We start from the raw sequence: 15,787 nt of genomic DNA, 5'->3' as shown, positions 1-15,787 counted from the left end.
TAATATTTTCGTTTTGGTGTTTTTCAAAACAAAGTACTGTTAGATAAGCATACTGTTGAAGCACCAGATTGAGAAGCAGCATCTGTGGAAGGAGCTGAAACATGCTGTCTGGAGAAAATGCCCGTCAAATGTGAGACAACTGCAGCCGTTTACTCATGTGCCAAAATAACTCACTGAGAGGTGCATGCATTTCTTTTAAAGTTACAAAAATCATTTGATTGCAGTGATTGCCAAAAGGTTGTGCAGCAAAATATTACGGGTGCCGTCATTTTTACCAAAACCTGTTTCATGAGTGTGTTTGTTTTGTTAAACAATACTCTTAAACCACAATGAAAAATCAATGTCTGATTATTATTGGTTTATTTCCATTTAAATGATTACTTTTTTCAGATTTAAGTTATTTCTGTGACCAATGTGGGTTTTTCTTTCACTAACAAGAGGCACCAAAAGTTTTGTCCACATGTGTATATCCAGGACTTTAAGTTACTTAAATCCTGGCTGTATTGATTACCGGTAATGTTTCTGTCCTTACAGAACGAGACCGAAAAATTACAGACCCAACTTGCCAGTGTGCGTAGTCAGCAGAATAGGGAAGCAGAAAAACATCAGCTGCTGGTTAGCAGTCTCAATGAACAACTTAAGGGGTAGGTGTTATTCCAGTGATGATTAAAATGTATGCTTCCCCCCACCACCCTCCCACCCCCACACCCTCAACTTGGTTTTAAGATTGCAATGTTTCTAGTGCTGTTTTGTAGATGAATAGATTACATTATTTGTGATTGGTGGTCAGTTACAGTATGTCAACTGACAACTAATATTTAAAGTTTTGGAATACCTGATGTGAAAACATTGCTGTTTTACAAGGAAGCAAATATTTACGATTCATTTGAGAAATGTAATACTCCCTGTTATGATTATTGTTTTTAGGCTCAGTGACGCACAAGAATGCCTGGAAAGCTCACTCCTTGAGAAGGAAAACACCTTAGCCAAGACAACGGAAAAACTTGAGCTTATCAACAGACTCAAAGAATCTTTGAGTGAAAAAGAGATTAAGAACAAGGAGATGTCTGACAAACTCCTTCAGACTGAGCAAAAAGTAAGTGTTGGCAATCTTTTGTTGTTGTTTTGTTTACAAAGCTGGGCATGCATACTGTGCGAATTAAACCTGTTTCAAGTCCAATACCGAGCAATCCATCAATATTTTTTTTCCTCAAGGCCAATTCAATAGATCAATCAGTCAATTTGTACAGTACCCTTTATGCGCAGAATGCAGCTCAAAGGTACTCTATGTGGACTAAAATCTACCTGTCATCTATTTGCCTAATGGGACACAGAAATGCACAAAACACATGCACACAGGTTAGGAATAAAACCATAATAACCAAATAAACCTGAGAGTGTGTCCAGAACTTCCTGGGGAAGAAATATAATCTCAGAAAACTGTCTGCACGAAGACCAGACCTCAGACAACAACAGGCAAGGTGCACCGACACAGAAGGGCTTGCACGCATGGCGAACCCTGATCCCATGGCGTGCCACAGGTCCCGGTGCAGAGGGCTCATACTACATAAATTAGCATGTATTGTATTGTATTGTATTGTAAATGATATTAGTAAGACTAAAATTATAAAAACATGTCAAACATACCTTGGAACATAAAAGCAACATGAGGACAGAATATAGCATAAATTCCAGGCTTCAGACCGCACCTGATTAAGAACCGCATGCTCAGATTTATGAAGAAAAATAAAATTTGTAATTATATGCGCCGCACCATACTATAAACCGCTGGCCAATGAGTAGGTGGGGGTTTGCTTCTGCGTCCCTGCCGCCTGGAGCGCCTCCCGGTGAGGCCGCTGACGCGGTCCCCTGCTGAACCCCCGCAGAAAAAAAAAAAACGCAAAATTTCTTAAGGTTAAAATAATCTCCATATTTTTATGAGCATGATACATGCATTTGCACAACGAAATTACGCTGAAACACATAATAAGAGGCCAGACAAAGAGAGATCTTGATGTGCATTTGCGTAATTACGAGGAGAAATACTGCAGCCCACTAAGCTTTAAATTGAATAATACAAATCATATAAATGGGAAAAGATATATGAAATTATTTCTATAGTCAGCCACTTAAAAATGATCATCGTTGGCAGCTTTTGGCCCGATGCTGCGTGGCTCAAAACACAGGTAAAATGTGTTCTCTCGTGGCCGCTGGTTTTCAGTATGATGGGGGAGTGACCTTTTTTATTTACAGTCCGAGTGAGAGGCAAATCAAATGTCAGAGGGTCTTTGTCCATATTTATTATTTCATCTGGGCTGATGGAATTCTCCACTATCTTTGTATGTGTGAATGTGCGGAACGAAGCAAGTTTGTCCTCGTAATTGGGAGAGAGCTGCTGACACAACGTCGTGCGTGCCCAAATAGACAGCCTTCCATTTCATGAATTTATAACACCACGACGGCCCACCTTTAAAACCTTTAAAATTTTTGGTTGTCTTTTTACACTGGCTCGGTTCTTATTGCCAGAGCCTTCACCATCGGACCATCGACTCGTCTATGCCAAGATTACGGGCAGCAGCTTGATTTCCTTCTTTTACTGCCAGAGTGATCGCTTTTAGTTTAAAAGCTGCATCATATGCTTTTCGTCTGGTATTCTCCATGTTGATCGGGGTTAGAAGATAGACTGAAATAAGAAAGTGGTGATTACCGGTAAACATACAATTTCATTGGACCCCTGTGTACTACTCATTCATTTTATTGGTCGACTGTTGCCGAGTAACACATTTGTCCCCCGCTACGGCAAAAAGAGCGAAAATTGTGATTAGTCATACAGTCTCATTGGACCTCAGTGAAAGACTCATTCATTTTATTGGTCCATGTTTTTCCCGCGATGGAAAAAAAAAATTAAAAGCCGCTTCATATTACACGCCGCAGTGTTGAAAGTGTGGAAAAAAAGTAGCGGCTTGTAATCCGGAATTTACGGTATACAATGAATTCATTTTCCGAACCGCTTTTGCTCCCAGCTGCCTTTGGGCCAAAAGCAGGTTACACCCTGAACTGGTCACCAGCCACGCGCAAAGAACTGATGGACACACAACCATTCACAATAAATGATGAAATCGAGTAAAATCCTAGTTGTGACAAGTGTAAAAAAAGGGTAGCACGACAAAATAGGTAAAATGAGGAAATGCTAATGGAAAGTTTATATGAAAAGGCAGATCTATAGGCTTTTCTTAAAAACATGAACCTGGAGGTCACACGGTAATATCCTTTTACACATTGATCACGACAGAGCCTCAACTATTTGTTTAAAAGCCTGTAAGAACTCAATTTTTCACAGTGAGCCCCATTTTAAACCTATTCTCCTGAAGATTTATGGCCATCTTTAGTGTTGTTTAATAGTGTTGTTGGCTTGATATGGTTGGTCTAATTGTCTAATTTCTTATCCTCAGCTTGAGAGTGTTTCCAAGAAAAGCAGTATCTCAGAAAATCGCTGCTCTGAGTTAAAAGCAGAGGTTACTGACCTCACACAGAGGATGAGTGGGCTGAGAGACAAGGTGTGCTTCACTCTAATCTATTTTGAGACAATAATAACCACATTTTGGCAGCTTTATGTTTAGTGAAAAAAAGTCGAAATCATCCCATGCTCTTGATACTTTATCTGATTGTTTGTTTATTTTTTTTGCAGAGTCTGAAGCAAGACATCATCTTAGACACATTACAATCGGAGCTTGACCAAACAAATGAGGAATTAGACAAGTTAAACACCTCCCACCTGGAAGAAAGAGCCCAACTTATTCATGATCTTCAAAGTTGTGAGCGGGAGATTGATAGTCTAAAAGAAACTCTGTTGGAAAAAGACAAAGTACTCAATAGCAACATGTTGGAGTCTACAGAACAAATTACATTCCTCAAACAAGAGCTTCGACTCAAAGAAGAAAACATGGTTCAAGTAGAGAATGCACTGACAAAAGCACATCGAGAGGCTGCAATTCTTCGAGACTCGCAGACTGCAGATCAGCAAGCCCTTAATAGTAAGATGGCCGAGCTTGTTGACAATCTAAAAGATGTTGAGATGGAGTTAGACAAGGCCAAAGAAGAAAACAAATCTAAAGTAGCAGAGATGGACCGCCTAATAAAACAGGCCAAGGAAGATAAAAAATCGATTCAGAACCTCCAATCTCAGACTCAGAAACAGATTGTGAGCCATCACACTCAAATTTCGGAAGGTGAAGCACTTATCACTTCTCTAAAGGAACAATTGAATTTAGCTACCCAAAAGCAACACGAGTCTGATGAACTCATTTTGCAGCTCAAGGAAATAAATACAAACAATGAGAAAAATATTCGTCATAAAGAAGAGACATATGAAAATGAATTGAAAACTGTCAAGGATGAAAAGAACAAACTCCTGTCCCAAGTGCAAAAATTCAATCATGACATAGAGTCCTTGTCCAAAGAATTAAAGGACCGAGCACAGAGTGAGGACAATGTTCAACAAGAAATGGAGAAATACAAGGAAATCATAGCATCTCTGGAAAACCAAATGAAGGCAAACGCTGAACAGGCAACGGATGAGAGACAGAGCTATAATGCAGAATTACAAATGAGAGAATCTGAAAATAAGAAATTGCGCAAAGAACTTGATGACGGCATTGAAAATATCTCCAAAATGAAGGACCTCTTAACACACATGGAATCTGAGAAACAGCAGTTGCAAGAAAAGCTTAAAAATCTCACTGAAAACCTTGAACTCCAGAATCTGAATGGAAACCAACTTAATGACAAGTTGACATCTGCTCTTGAACTGAACAACAATTTAAAGAACCAAGTACAAAACTTAACAAAGGAAAATGAAAAACTTGGGCTGGAAGTAGCTGAAAGGGTAGCAACAATATCAGAAATGGCATTTGAAAGAGATTCTTTGCATGCCAAATTATCCACATTGGAATCGCAACATTTACAAAACAACAATATGATTCACGAATTAGAAAAAAATAAAGAAGATTTAATTTTACAAGCTAGCGATTTAAAAAGACGTTTTGAGCAAAGCAAACTCTCAAATGACAAGGTTGTCCTGGCCAAAACAAATGAGTGTAGTCATCTCAAACAGTTACTTAGGGAGAAAGAGGATGCCATCACACAATTGCAAGGGCAGTTACAGAGCTCCAGTTCTGGCCCAGATGAGTTGCGTGTGACAGTAGGAAAAAAAGAGCAGTTTGCCTCCGATCTTCAAGCAGAAATGGAGGCTCAAAGAAGTGAGCAAATGCAGCTTAAAGAAACATTGTCTCTTCTTCAAGAACAGGGTTGCAGTCTGAAATCTGGGCTATTGGAGAAGGATACAACTTTGAAGGAAAAACAGGAAGAGTGTCACCGGTTGCGGGATGAAATAATTTCCCATAAGAATTATGTATCTGAGCTCCAAGTGGAATTGGAATCACTGAATTCCGAACGCTCTCAGCTTTGGAAGGATCTGGAAGAAAGAGAAAGGATGATGGATAATATGGCTCACCAGTGCCAAAAACACAAAGATGACTTTGATAGTGTGAACAAGACTGTGAAAGCTCTAAAAAATGAAATGGAAGAAAAGTCCAAAAAACTCAAATCCGAAGCAGACTCCAGTGAAACCGAGCTGAGAACCCTTAAAGCTGAAATGCAGACAATCGCGGAGGAAAACCATCAACTTCACTCAGTTTTCAAATCTAGAGAAAAGGAGCTTGATGAGAAAATACAAATTGTTACAAACCTTGACAGACAGCTTAAAGTCACTCTTGAGCAGAACTCCAGTTTTAGCTTGACTATAACTAGTCTTACAGAAGAGAATGAACGACTACAAAAGGAGTTGGCACACAACATTTCATTGGCTTTGGAAGTAAAAACTGAGACTAATCTGCTCAAAGAAGAGAAATTTAAACTTGAGGTACAAGTTACAAATGATGCGAAGATAATTAATACTCTTCTGAATGAAAAAAATGAGCTTATTGGTTCCATAAGTAATGCAAAGCAGGTCCTCCAGGAAAAGGAAATGTCAAACAAAGAATACTTGCTTGAGAAAACAAATGAATGTAGTGCGCTTTCTGAAACACTGAGTGAAAGGGAACAGCAGATTCAAACATTGCAAGAGCAAGTGAATGACCTAAAAAATCAAATTAGTCAGTTAAACCTCTCAATGGTTGAGAAAGAAGACATTTTGTTCAAAAAGAAATCTCTCTTGGAGGCCCAGCAGGTCCAACAACTGCAGTTACAGGACACAATATCCATGCTTCAAGAACAGGGGTCTGTCCTAAAGACGGGGCTAATGGAGAAGGACACAATGTTTCAGCAGAAATCAGATGAGTGTCTTTTTCATCAGAATGAAGTTAAGCTGCAGAAGGACCTCGTGTTGCAGATGCAACGCGAGGTTGAGTCAGTCAGGCAGGAATGCTTCGAGGCAAAGCAACAGTTAGAACAAAAGGAACACATGTTACAAGATGTAACGAGTGATTTTGAAAACCAGAAAGAAGAGCTCAGTAAACGCAGTCAATGCGTGACTAAACTTGAGAGTCAACTTCTAGCCGTGAACAACAACTTAGCAGAAATGCAGATTACAATTGCCACCCTAAAGGATTCTGTACAGACGATCACTTTAGAAAATTCTCGACTCAAACAAGAGAATGAACATATCAAAGCAGAGGTCATTGATTTTAAAGATGCCATTCAAGCACTAAATGATCAGAATGTAAGATTGAAATCTGAGCTTCAGAAATCTTTTGTTGAGCTTTCCAAATCACAGGAAGCACTTGCTCACCTAAAAACTGCAGTTAATGAGAGCGAACTCCAACTCAAAACTGCGCGGTCAGAGAAGGACTGTCTTAGTTTAACCGTCCAAGGAAAAGATCACTCCCTGAAAGAACTTGAAGGAAGGATTTTTGAGCAGGAGGAGCAGCTGAAACGGAAAGATAATGAAACATTTAGTTTAAGGGTTCAAGTTACAGAGCTTGGAGATTCTGTTTGCAAACTTACAGATCAAGTTCAAACTCTTACTTCAGAGTCAACAACATTAAAAGACATATTGGAGCGAAAAGAGCAGTCCAGTCTTGAAGATCAACGAAATGTCACGCTTGCGAATGAAACTTTGAACGTTAACCTAAAAAACAAAGAAAAAGAGTGTGAAATCCTAAAAGCACAAATTTCACACCTTGAAGAAAATTCTTGCAAGATCAACAGTACTCTCCAAATGCAAATAGTAGAAACAAAAAATCTCAAAAAGGCCTTGGAAGAACGAGACTGTAGTCTTATGGAACAATCGCAATCTCTTCAAGATTTACAGCGAACGGCCGATGAGTTGTTGCTCTTCAAAACTCATTTCATGGAAAGCACAGAGTTAGTGTCACAGTTACAAAGTGAAATGCAAATGCTGTCCTCTGACGTTTCCAAACACAAAATGTCAGCTGAGGAAAAGCAAAATGCCCTCATTGACTTGCAAGAAAAATACGCCGCCAATTTGGAGGATTTGCAGGATCTGAGAAAGCAATTGTCCCAAAGGACCGACGAAGTGTTGACCCTTCAGACCCTATCAGATGAACGCGACACAGCAAAGACCACGATAGAAACTTTGAGAGAAGAGCTGTCTGCAATCCAACGTGAACTCGAGAAGACACAGAACCTGTATTCCCAGCTGTCAAAGGAAAAGGATGACGCGTTTGCCTCACATCAAACAAGTGTCTATCCAATGAAAGTTGAAATAGCAAGACTAAAAGCTCAACATCTTCAAGTTGTGGCGCAGATGAACACATTGACAGAAAACCTGGAGCAGAGAGAAATGTCTTTACATGCTATTAACAATCAGTACACAGCCCAAGCCAAACATACATCTCACCTGATTTCTGAAATGCAGAAACTTGACTTGCAAAACAAGAAGCTTCATGAAGAGATTAATTTGGCCAAGGAAGAGTATCAGAGCTCTCTCACAGCCGTCAACAATGAAAATACACGCTTAGTCGAGGATATTAGAAAACATCTTGCAGAGAAGGAAGAGCTGGAGAGGCGACATCATCAAATTTGCGAGTCCCAGGGGGAGCTCAAGGTTCAGTTGGAGCAGCAGACCAGCAGCATGAGTGAAAGCATCCAGCAAATGGTGTGCGACAAGGAGAGCCTTCAAACAAAGGTTAGTGCTCAAGATGAGGAAATTTCTCGATTAAAAGGTAGCATCCATAAAATGGAGCAAATTCTACAGGACACTGAAAAAGAGTGGCTCCTCGTTCTAGACAGAGAAAAACATGCTAAGACCTTACTGGTAGAACAGTTGAGTAAGGTTGAAAAGGAAATTGCATCTAAAGACGATAAGGTGAATGTTTTAAAACAGGACCTAGACAGTTTACAAGAAAAACTGGCTGAAGCATTCTCCGCTATTAGCAAAGGTTCTGACCTGCTCAGTGCAAAAGAGTTTGAGGCATCAACATCTAGGGTGCGACTTGAAAAGGTCATGGCATTAGTCAAGGAAAAGGATAATGAGACGGAAAATTTGCAACAGACTCTTAAGGCTGCAGAATGGGAGGTAGAACAACTTGCAGCAAAATTCAGTGGTGCTGAAGCCCGTGTCTTCGCTCCTTCACGTGAGGACACATCACATTTACTTCAATTAATAAAACAAGTTGAGGCAAGTCATTACTCTGAGATAGATGCTTTGAAAAATAAGTTGGATAGTACAGGAGCAGATTTTGAAAAAATGCCAAATTCAATTGATCAAGAAAACAAGAGTCATTTAAAAAAAAGGCAAGAAATTTCCCTTTTACAGGAGAAAATCGAGAATTTACAAAGTCAGCTGAAGAGTGAGACACAAAAAGTGACAGAAGCTTCTCTTGAACACTCGTCTTTACATGGCGAACTTAAAACAAAAGATGATCACATCAACTCAATGACCATTCAGATAAGTCATCAAAAGAAGTTACTTGTTGGGCTCAGTCAGCAGTTAAAAGAAAAGGATGCATCCATTTCCCAAATCGTGGAGTCTGCTTTAAATGAAAGAGTGAAACTTGATGGGGAAAACGCTTATCTATCAAAACAACTCGCCATGATTCAACAAGATTACCACACATCCGCTAGGCAGTCTAACGAGATTTCTCTGCCGCTAGAGGAACGTAATTCATGTTCCCTAAGCGAGAATGAAACTCAGACTTCAGAAAAGCTTGGGCTGCTTCAAGAAAACACTGACCTAAAATGTGAGATTGCAAGGATTTCTAAAGACAATGATATAATCAAGAAAAAATTTAAAGCCTCTCTTCTTGTTCGAAAGGAGCTGTTGAAAAAAGTGGAGGAGTTTGAAAAAAAATATGCCGGTGTCAACAATGATCATGATGTTTCACGTTTACAAGAAAAACTTGTGGAAGCAACAACACAAGCGCAGTCTGCCACAGAACTGTATGAGGAAAGGATTGCTCTTCTGGAAAAGGAATGCCTCGATAAAGAACGGGAGATCCATTATCACAAAATGCAAACGGAAAAACTTGCTGAACAGCTGGAATCTGAAACAAAGGTTTTACAATCGACAGTGAGTGAAAAAGAAAGTTGCCTGGCAGAAATGTTGCAGCAACTCAATGAGAAAAGCATCCTAATCCACCAGCTTCAGGCAAGGGCTGCCGAGCAAGAAGATAGTTTTGAACGAGATAAGAAGAGCCTAATGAAAAATGTGGAAGAGCTTCAGAATAAAATCACAGGATGTACAGATCAATCTAATGATGCTTTCTCCGTTGATAATGCTGATGTGTTAGAGAACGAGCAGACACAAATGAAGCAAGAAAAGACAATGCTTGAGAACAAGACCCAGGCTGCATCACTTGCACGACAAGAGACGCTGCCGAACGCTGAAGACACTGAAAAACAATCAACCAAAAGGTTCAATGAACTGAAAAATGAATATAATGCACTCTTGGAGCAACACTGTCAGCAGACAAATGACTTCACTGCCATCCAGTTAAAATATAATCAGAGTCTTGCGGAACTGGAACAACTCCAGAGAACCTCATTGTCTAATTTAGATGAACTGAAAATTTTAAGACACCTCGTTCAAGAGAGGGATGCGACTGTGCAATATTTAAAGACTTCCCTGGCCGAAAGAGAAAGAGATTGCCATCCTTTATCAAAATTGCCAAAACAATTGGAAATTCAAGACAAGGCTCTCACCTTAATGGAGGAAAGCGCAGAAGCGTTGGCCTCAAATCTCCAAACTCAGAGTGCAATAAAAGAAGAGAAAGTGTTGGTTGAGAAATCCGAAGAAAAATTTAAAGGTGTTGAGGTCGTGTTCAAACAGGAGAAGCAAGGTCAGCTGAAAACAAATGGTGAAAAGTGTCAAGACACAATGGAAAAAAATAAGACTCATTTGGATCAAGTGTTAACTCTTCAGAGTGTTTTGACAGAGACACAGCAACTGCTGTGTGAGAAGGAAGACAGTTTCACTAAGATGCTTGGAAAAGCACAGTTGGACTGTACTGAAAAAGTAACAGATATGGTCTCATTGAAGCAAGACAATGAAAATGCCTTGAGAATAATGAATGACCTCAGGACAGAGTTAGGTAGACTTCATGCACAGCTTAACCAGTGCCACCATTTCAAAGAGCTGAGGAACAAGGAAGAACATGTGAAGGAAGAGGAGTTAAGCTCTGCGAATAGATGGGCTGAAGACATGAAAACAGCTCAGAAACCTCAGGATGCTAAGTCCGCAATGTCAGAAAAGGATGAGCTGATCGCTGCACTTCAGTTGCAGTTGCAGCAGCTTAGTTCGGACCATGAAGCTTCCATTACGAAGATGAAACGAGAAATCGACCATCTTCATAAATCGCAAGATTGTGGCAAAGTCAGTGATGAGGACAGCCATTATAAAATGACCCTCCTAACGAAGAAACTTCAAGCAGCTTTAGTCTCAAGGAAAGAACTCATGAAGGAAAATGCATCTTTGAAAGAGCAAGTTGGAAATCTGTCAGCAAACATCAACACAAAGGAAGCTGAATGTCTTGCCCTAGAATCCTCATTTTCAAGACTAAAACAACATAATGTTGACCTGGAAATCAATATGAAATGTATTAATACTGATAAAGAGAAGCTTAGATCGGAAGTTGATCGTATCTCTCATGAGAATTGTTGTCTAGCAGACGCATGTGAAAGCTTGAAGCAAACCATAGAGAATATCACCCAGCAGAAGCAAGCGTTTTCCTGCCAGCTGGAATCTCTGAAAGACTCTCAGACAGAGGAGCTGACCAAATGGAAATCAAGGCATTCAGAACTTAAGCAAGACTATGAGACCCTTTTACAAGCATATGAGAATGTAGGCACACAAATGGACAAGATGAGACAACTTTTGGAAGGGGCCAAAAGCGATCGACAGGAAGCCCTGAGAAAATTGCACAAATCTGATACAGAGATGGAAATTCTGCAGGGCCAAGCGAAGCAAGTGGAGGAGGAACACGAAAGACTGAAAGAGAAACTGCAGACTTTTTCAGAAGAAAAACAACACACGATTGAGGGTCTGCAGCAAGCCAATGATAGCATTAAAAAAGAACTGGCTGAGATCAATGAAGCCCACAGAATGGCAATATGTGAGCTGACAAAGACAAATCAACACTGCGAGACCGAAATTCTACAATTCAAGTCAGCATTGGAGGCTTGTAAAGAACAGATTGCAGATATGCAGGTTAAAAACAGAGAACTGACTGAAAAGCTTCAAACTAGTCATTCATTCGAAAAACGGTGCATGGAATCGAGCTCTTATAGAATGAGCATGCAGCATAAACTTGATGAGACACCAAGTGTGAATGGTTCATTGACCGCCCAGATTGAGTCCAAGGAGGCTGAATTTAATGCTCAACTCGAAAGCTGTCATGTTTTGCAGAAAGAAATTAAATCTCTTTCGGAAAGAATTGAAAAACTACACAATGATCATGAAATGCAGCTGCGCCTAAAAGACGATGCCATTCATGATCTTAAAGATAAGATGAAGCTGCACAACCAAGAAACTATCAGTCTCAATGAGAAGGTTAGAATATTAGAGGATGATAAGTGTCTTCTGCAAGAGGAGCTAGAAAATGTTCAAGAGTCTTCAGACAAGGTAAAAAATGAAAATGAGTACCTGGAAACCGTGGTCCTCAACAATTCTAAAAAAATCGATGCCCTTTCTGAATCCATCAGTGTTTTGCAAGCCCAAAACTTGCAGCTGTCTTCTCAGCTTACAATTAGCAAGGAGATAAATGACACACTTCGCCAAGAAAAAGAGCATGGGCATCTTAAATTAGTCCGAGACTTTGAGAATAAGCTCAAGGCTATGCAGCGAGGTGAGGAAGGGTCCAAGATCACCAATAAAGAGCTGCAAGAGCTTCTGAAAGAAAAACATCAAGAAATAAATCAGTTGCAACAAAACTGCATTAAATACCAAGAGCACATTTTGCATTTGGAGAGCTCTTTGAAAACCTCAGAGTTTTCCTGTGAAAACTTGAAAAAAGATTTGAATAAATGCTCTGATAAAATCTCTGTTGTTGAAGAGCAAAACAAACAAGTTGAAGCCAATTTGATCACGTGCAAGACTCACATCCAGGTGGCCACAGAGAGAATTGGAAAACTTCAGTTGGAAAGAGACCACCTTAAACTCTCTCTTGAAAATGTTAGATCCGAAAAGAAAACCAAATTAAAGGAATCTCCCGTCGAAAAAGAATTCAACTCATTTAATGACAATGACATGATGTTGCAGAAACAGATCGATGATCTCAAGAATTTGAATGATGAAGAGTGTCAGAAAGTCACTGAGCTAACGCAACAAATGGACTCTCAAGATCTGAAGATGAAGTTTCTAAAGCGAGCGTTGGAGACTAATGAAGCAAAACTGTCTGCTTTGTCATCCACGCCTCACGGGGCAAACGCTGCAAAACGTTGGAATGATTTGTACCTCAACGCCTTGCTGGAGAAAGATAACCAGCTCACCGAACAAGGTTCAGCCATGAAAAGATTGCTAGAGGATATGAGGGTGAGCGAAAAAGAGCTGAATGATCTCCGATCAACCAAATCGAGACTGGAGAGTGCCGTAAGCATGTATTCAGTTGCTTCTGCTGCTCATCATAGGCAGATCTTGGTTCTGAGTGCGAGCAACGCGGATCTCTCTGAGACTGTCGAACGTTTGACCGTGCAAGTAAATGAACTCGGTGCTCAAGTTAAGAAGGTGGAACAAGACCGAACCACTCTTGAAATACAGGTTGCTGACCAAGAAGATGAGATTTCACGTTTACATCTTCATTGCAATTTGACAGAAAAGATAAATGCTGACTTAGACTCACTGCTACTTGTTTTGCGGGCTGAGAATGACAAAACAAAGGCCGAATTTGAGACCCAAAGGGGAATTTCCCTTCAATTGAAAACCCTACTCCAAAGCAAAGATGCTGAGATCTCCTTTCTTTTGTCCTGTCGGGATGACCACATGTCAGGATATCTTCAGCAGCTTCAGACTAATTGTCACTCCCAAGAAGCTGTCTATAAGGACAGGTTAAGAACTTTACAATACCAAAGAGAAAAGGCCGATAAAGAGTTCAGAGAATGTGAGGCCACAGTCAGAAGTCTGCAAATTAGCTTGAACAGGTCAATGCAGGAAAAAGAGCAGATGTCAGCTAAGATGGAAGTGGTCAAGAAGTCATTTGTGTCTTTACAGAGGGAAAAAGAGCAACTGATGTCCGAACACAGAATACTTGAGGCAAAGAGCCATGCAGAACTTAAAAGTGTAGAATACTCGCCTGACAATGAAGGTGGTGCAACCAAAGGCCTGAAACATGAAATTAAGAAATTATTACATCAGATGGATGACCTAAATTCAGAGAACGCTATGCTCAGGGCCCAACTCATTAGGTACAGAGAGGATTTGAATCAAGTTTTATCCTTAAAAGACAATCAGTTAAAAGTGTTGCTAAAAAAGCAGGAGGATGTAATAAAAAATCTTGAAAAGCAAAAGACTGCAGCTGAAAAAGATCACACAGAAGCTCTGTCAGTTCTCCAAAACGAAATAGAGGTCAGGAAGGTGGATTTTTCTACACTTAGAGCGCAGGTGACAAAACTGCAAAGTGATGGAGTGAGTCAGAAGGCTACAACTGAGGGCAAAGTGGTTGCAAAGTGGACTAAAACAGCCGAATGTATTGATCTTCAGCAAAAACTTCTATCTCAGGAAACCCAAATTCATGACTTGACGAAACAAATGGAGCGGCTTGAAACTAAAACTGACAAAAAACTAGCTAATTCAGATGACCAACACAATACTGAATGGGCTGCCTGTGAACGTGAGACGGTGCTAATGAGGACTGAGAAAGAGAGGTTTGAACAAAGGGTCACAGCAAAAGGCCTATTGGAAACGGAGCAACAGTTGTTGGAGGCCCAAAGGCAAAACGGAGAAACAAAGGCTCAAAATGAGTCCCTTTGCAAAGCCATGGCAGCCTTGCAGAATGACCGCGACCAGCTCATTGAAGACTTCAAGGTCTTGCGAAACAGGTATGATGAAGAGCTCAGGGAGACTCAGGCAGCTCTGAACAAAGTTCAGCGCGGTTTCCAGGATGCTACATCTGATGTGGAGATGTTTACCAAAGAAAGGGTGATCCTTCTTGACCAATTACGAGCTTTGGAGAGCAAAAACACTCATGCGGAGCTCAACAAGTTGCTGGGCGAGCTAAGAAAAACTCTGTCAGCGAAGGAAAAGCAACTGAAACAGGTTGACCTGGAAAATTCCACCTACAGCAGGCAGCTCTCTGCATTCTCCAAATCCATGGCCAGCCTCCAAAATGATCGTGACAGGCTGGTTGATGAATTGGCAGAGGCCACGAGAGTGATTGAATCCAGGCAATGGTCAGGCCTGAAAACTGTCAGTACCATGAGTGAGAAAAAGTCAAAAGGAAGTGCTTCCCAGATTGAAAAACATGGGGCGGTAAGTAATGTCATCTGCAGGTTTGATTGTCATTTGCACTTCAGTGTCCTTACAGTGTTTCCTTTTGCATTCGGCATGTGGGGTCAAGTCAAATTTGCTTTTTTTTCAACATTTCACTGGTACCTTCTGCATGGTGTTCGGGTGTGATGTACATCAGCTGCTGTCAATAACGTTGACTGTTCTCTGGGAGTTCAAGATTCATTTAATCGACACGCTGTTTGTCTTCTGTTGCTTGTCTTGCAGATGAATGAGCTGCGGCCTCGACTGACACCAGACGTAGAAGCCAGTAGTTTGCCAAATGAAACAACTGTTCTAAGGTAAAAAAATAAATAAATGTTGAAATACTTGCATGTAGTGGATACTCATGAAGGGGAACTAAACCCAAGCAGTCAAAATGTTATATTTTAAATTAGTTTTAAATCTATCCATCAGACAGTGACAAAACACCACATATGGGTGATTTTAGGTAAGGTTTATAAACTTGTGGTTTCTACTGGATAAGATAAGAAAACCTTTATCACAATGAAGACCTTCAACATTTACAGCAGCAAAATTTTGAAAGGAAGAAAGTAGAAAAACAAAGTATTTGCAAGCACAAAATAAGTTTAAAAATGAACTTTACACAAGATATAAGCATATATGCTGCATAAGGTGGCTATACTATTTAAAATGGGTGAGTGGGGGTGAGTCCATGTTTTCAGGGGCGTCTAATCAATAGCCTGACGGTCTGCAGGAACGAGCAGCACTACCTCCTTCTTGCATCGCGGGTGTATCAGACTCTGGCTGAAGGAGCAGCCCAGTGCTGTCAGGTTTGCCTGGAGGGCCTGGGAGGGTCTATCCATCATAAGTGTTGGCTTAGCTAGCATG

The 15,787-nt window shown here is 40.4% G+C and overlaps 2 protein-coding genes and 1 long non-coding RNA gene across 7 annotated transcripts in view; 2 read left to right on the top strand and 1 right to left on the bottom strand.

Annotated features, from left to right (window-relative positions):
* The window catches only part of LOC127599835 (uncharacterized), a 117,778-nt gene that overhangs the window by 24,419 nt on the left and 77,572 nt on the right, over window positions 1-15,787 (bottom strand). The gene's annotated exons all lie outside the window — the stretch shown is intronic.
* The window catches only part of LOC127599693 (golgin subfamily B member 1-like), a 62,810-nt gene that overhangs the window by 36,165 nt on the left and 10,858 nt on the right, over window positions 1-15,787 (top strand). For 4 of the 5 annotated variants that reach the window (XM_052063822.1, XM_052063820.1, XM_052063821.1 and 1 more), the window contains 5 exons: window positions 535-644; window positions 928-1,096; window positions 3,453-3,557; window positions 3,689-14,920; window positions 15,164-15,237. In XM_052063822.1, coding sequence (XP_051919782.1) covers window positions 535-644; window positions 928-1,096; window positions 3,453-3,557; window positions 3,689-14,920; window positions 15,164-15,237 — 11,690 coding nt within the window. The remainder of the gene's footprint in view (window positions 1-534; window positions 645-927; window positions 1,097-3,452; window positions 3,558-3,688; window positions 14,921-15,163; window positions 15,238-15,787) is intronic. The other variant, XM_052063823.1, reaches the window with a different exon arrangement.
* Window positions 1-15,787, top strand: part of LOC127599747 (uncharacterized) — a 49,495-nt gene that overhangs the window by 31,607 nt on the left and 2,101 nt on the right. The window lies entirely within an intron of this gene.

Source organism: Hippocampus zosterae, chromosome 4 (assembly GCF_025434085.1).
Source record: "Hippocampus zosterae strain Florida chromosome 4, ASM2543408v3, whole genome shotgun sequence".
NCBI lineage: Eukaryota > Metazoa > Chordata > Actinopteri > Syngnathiformes > Syngnathidae > Hippocampus > Hippocampus zosterae.
The sequence above is the reverse complement of the archived record's forward strand: the minus strand, read 5'-3'. Positions and strand labels throughout refer to the sequence as shown.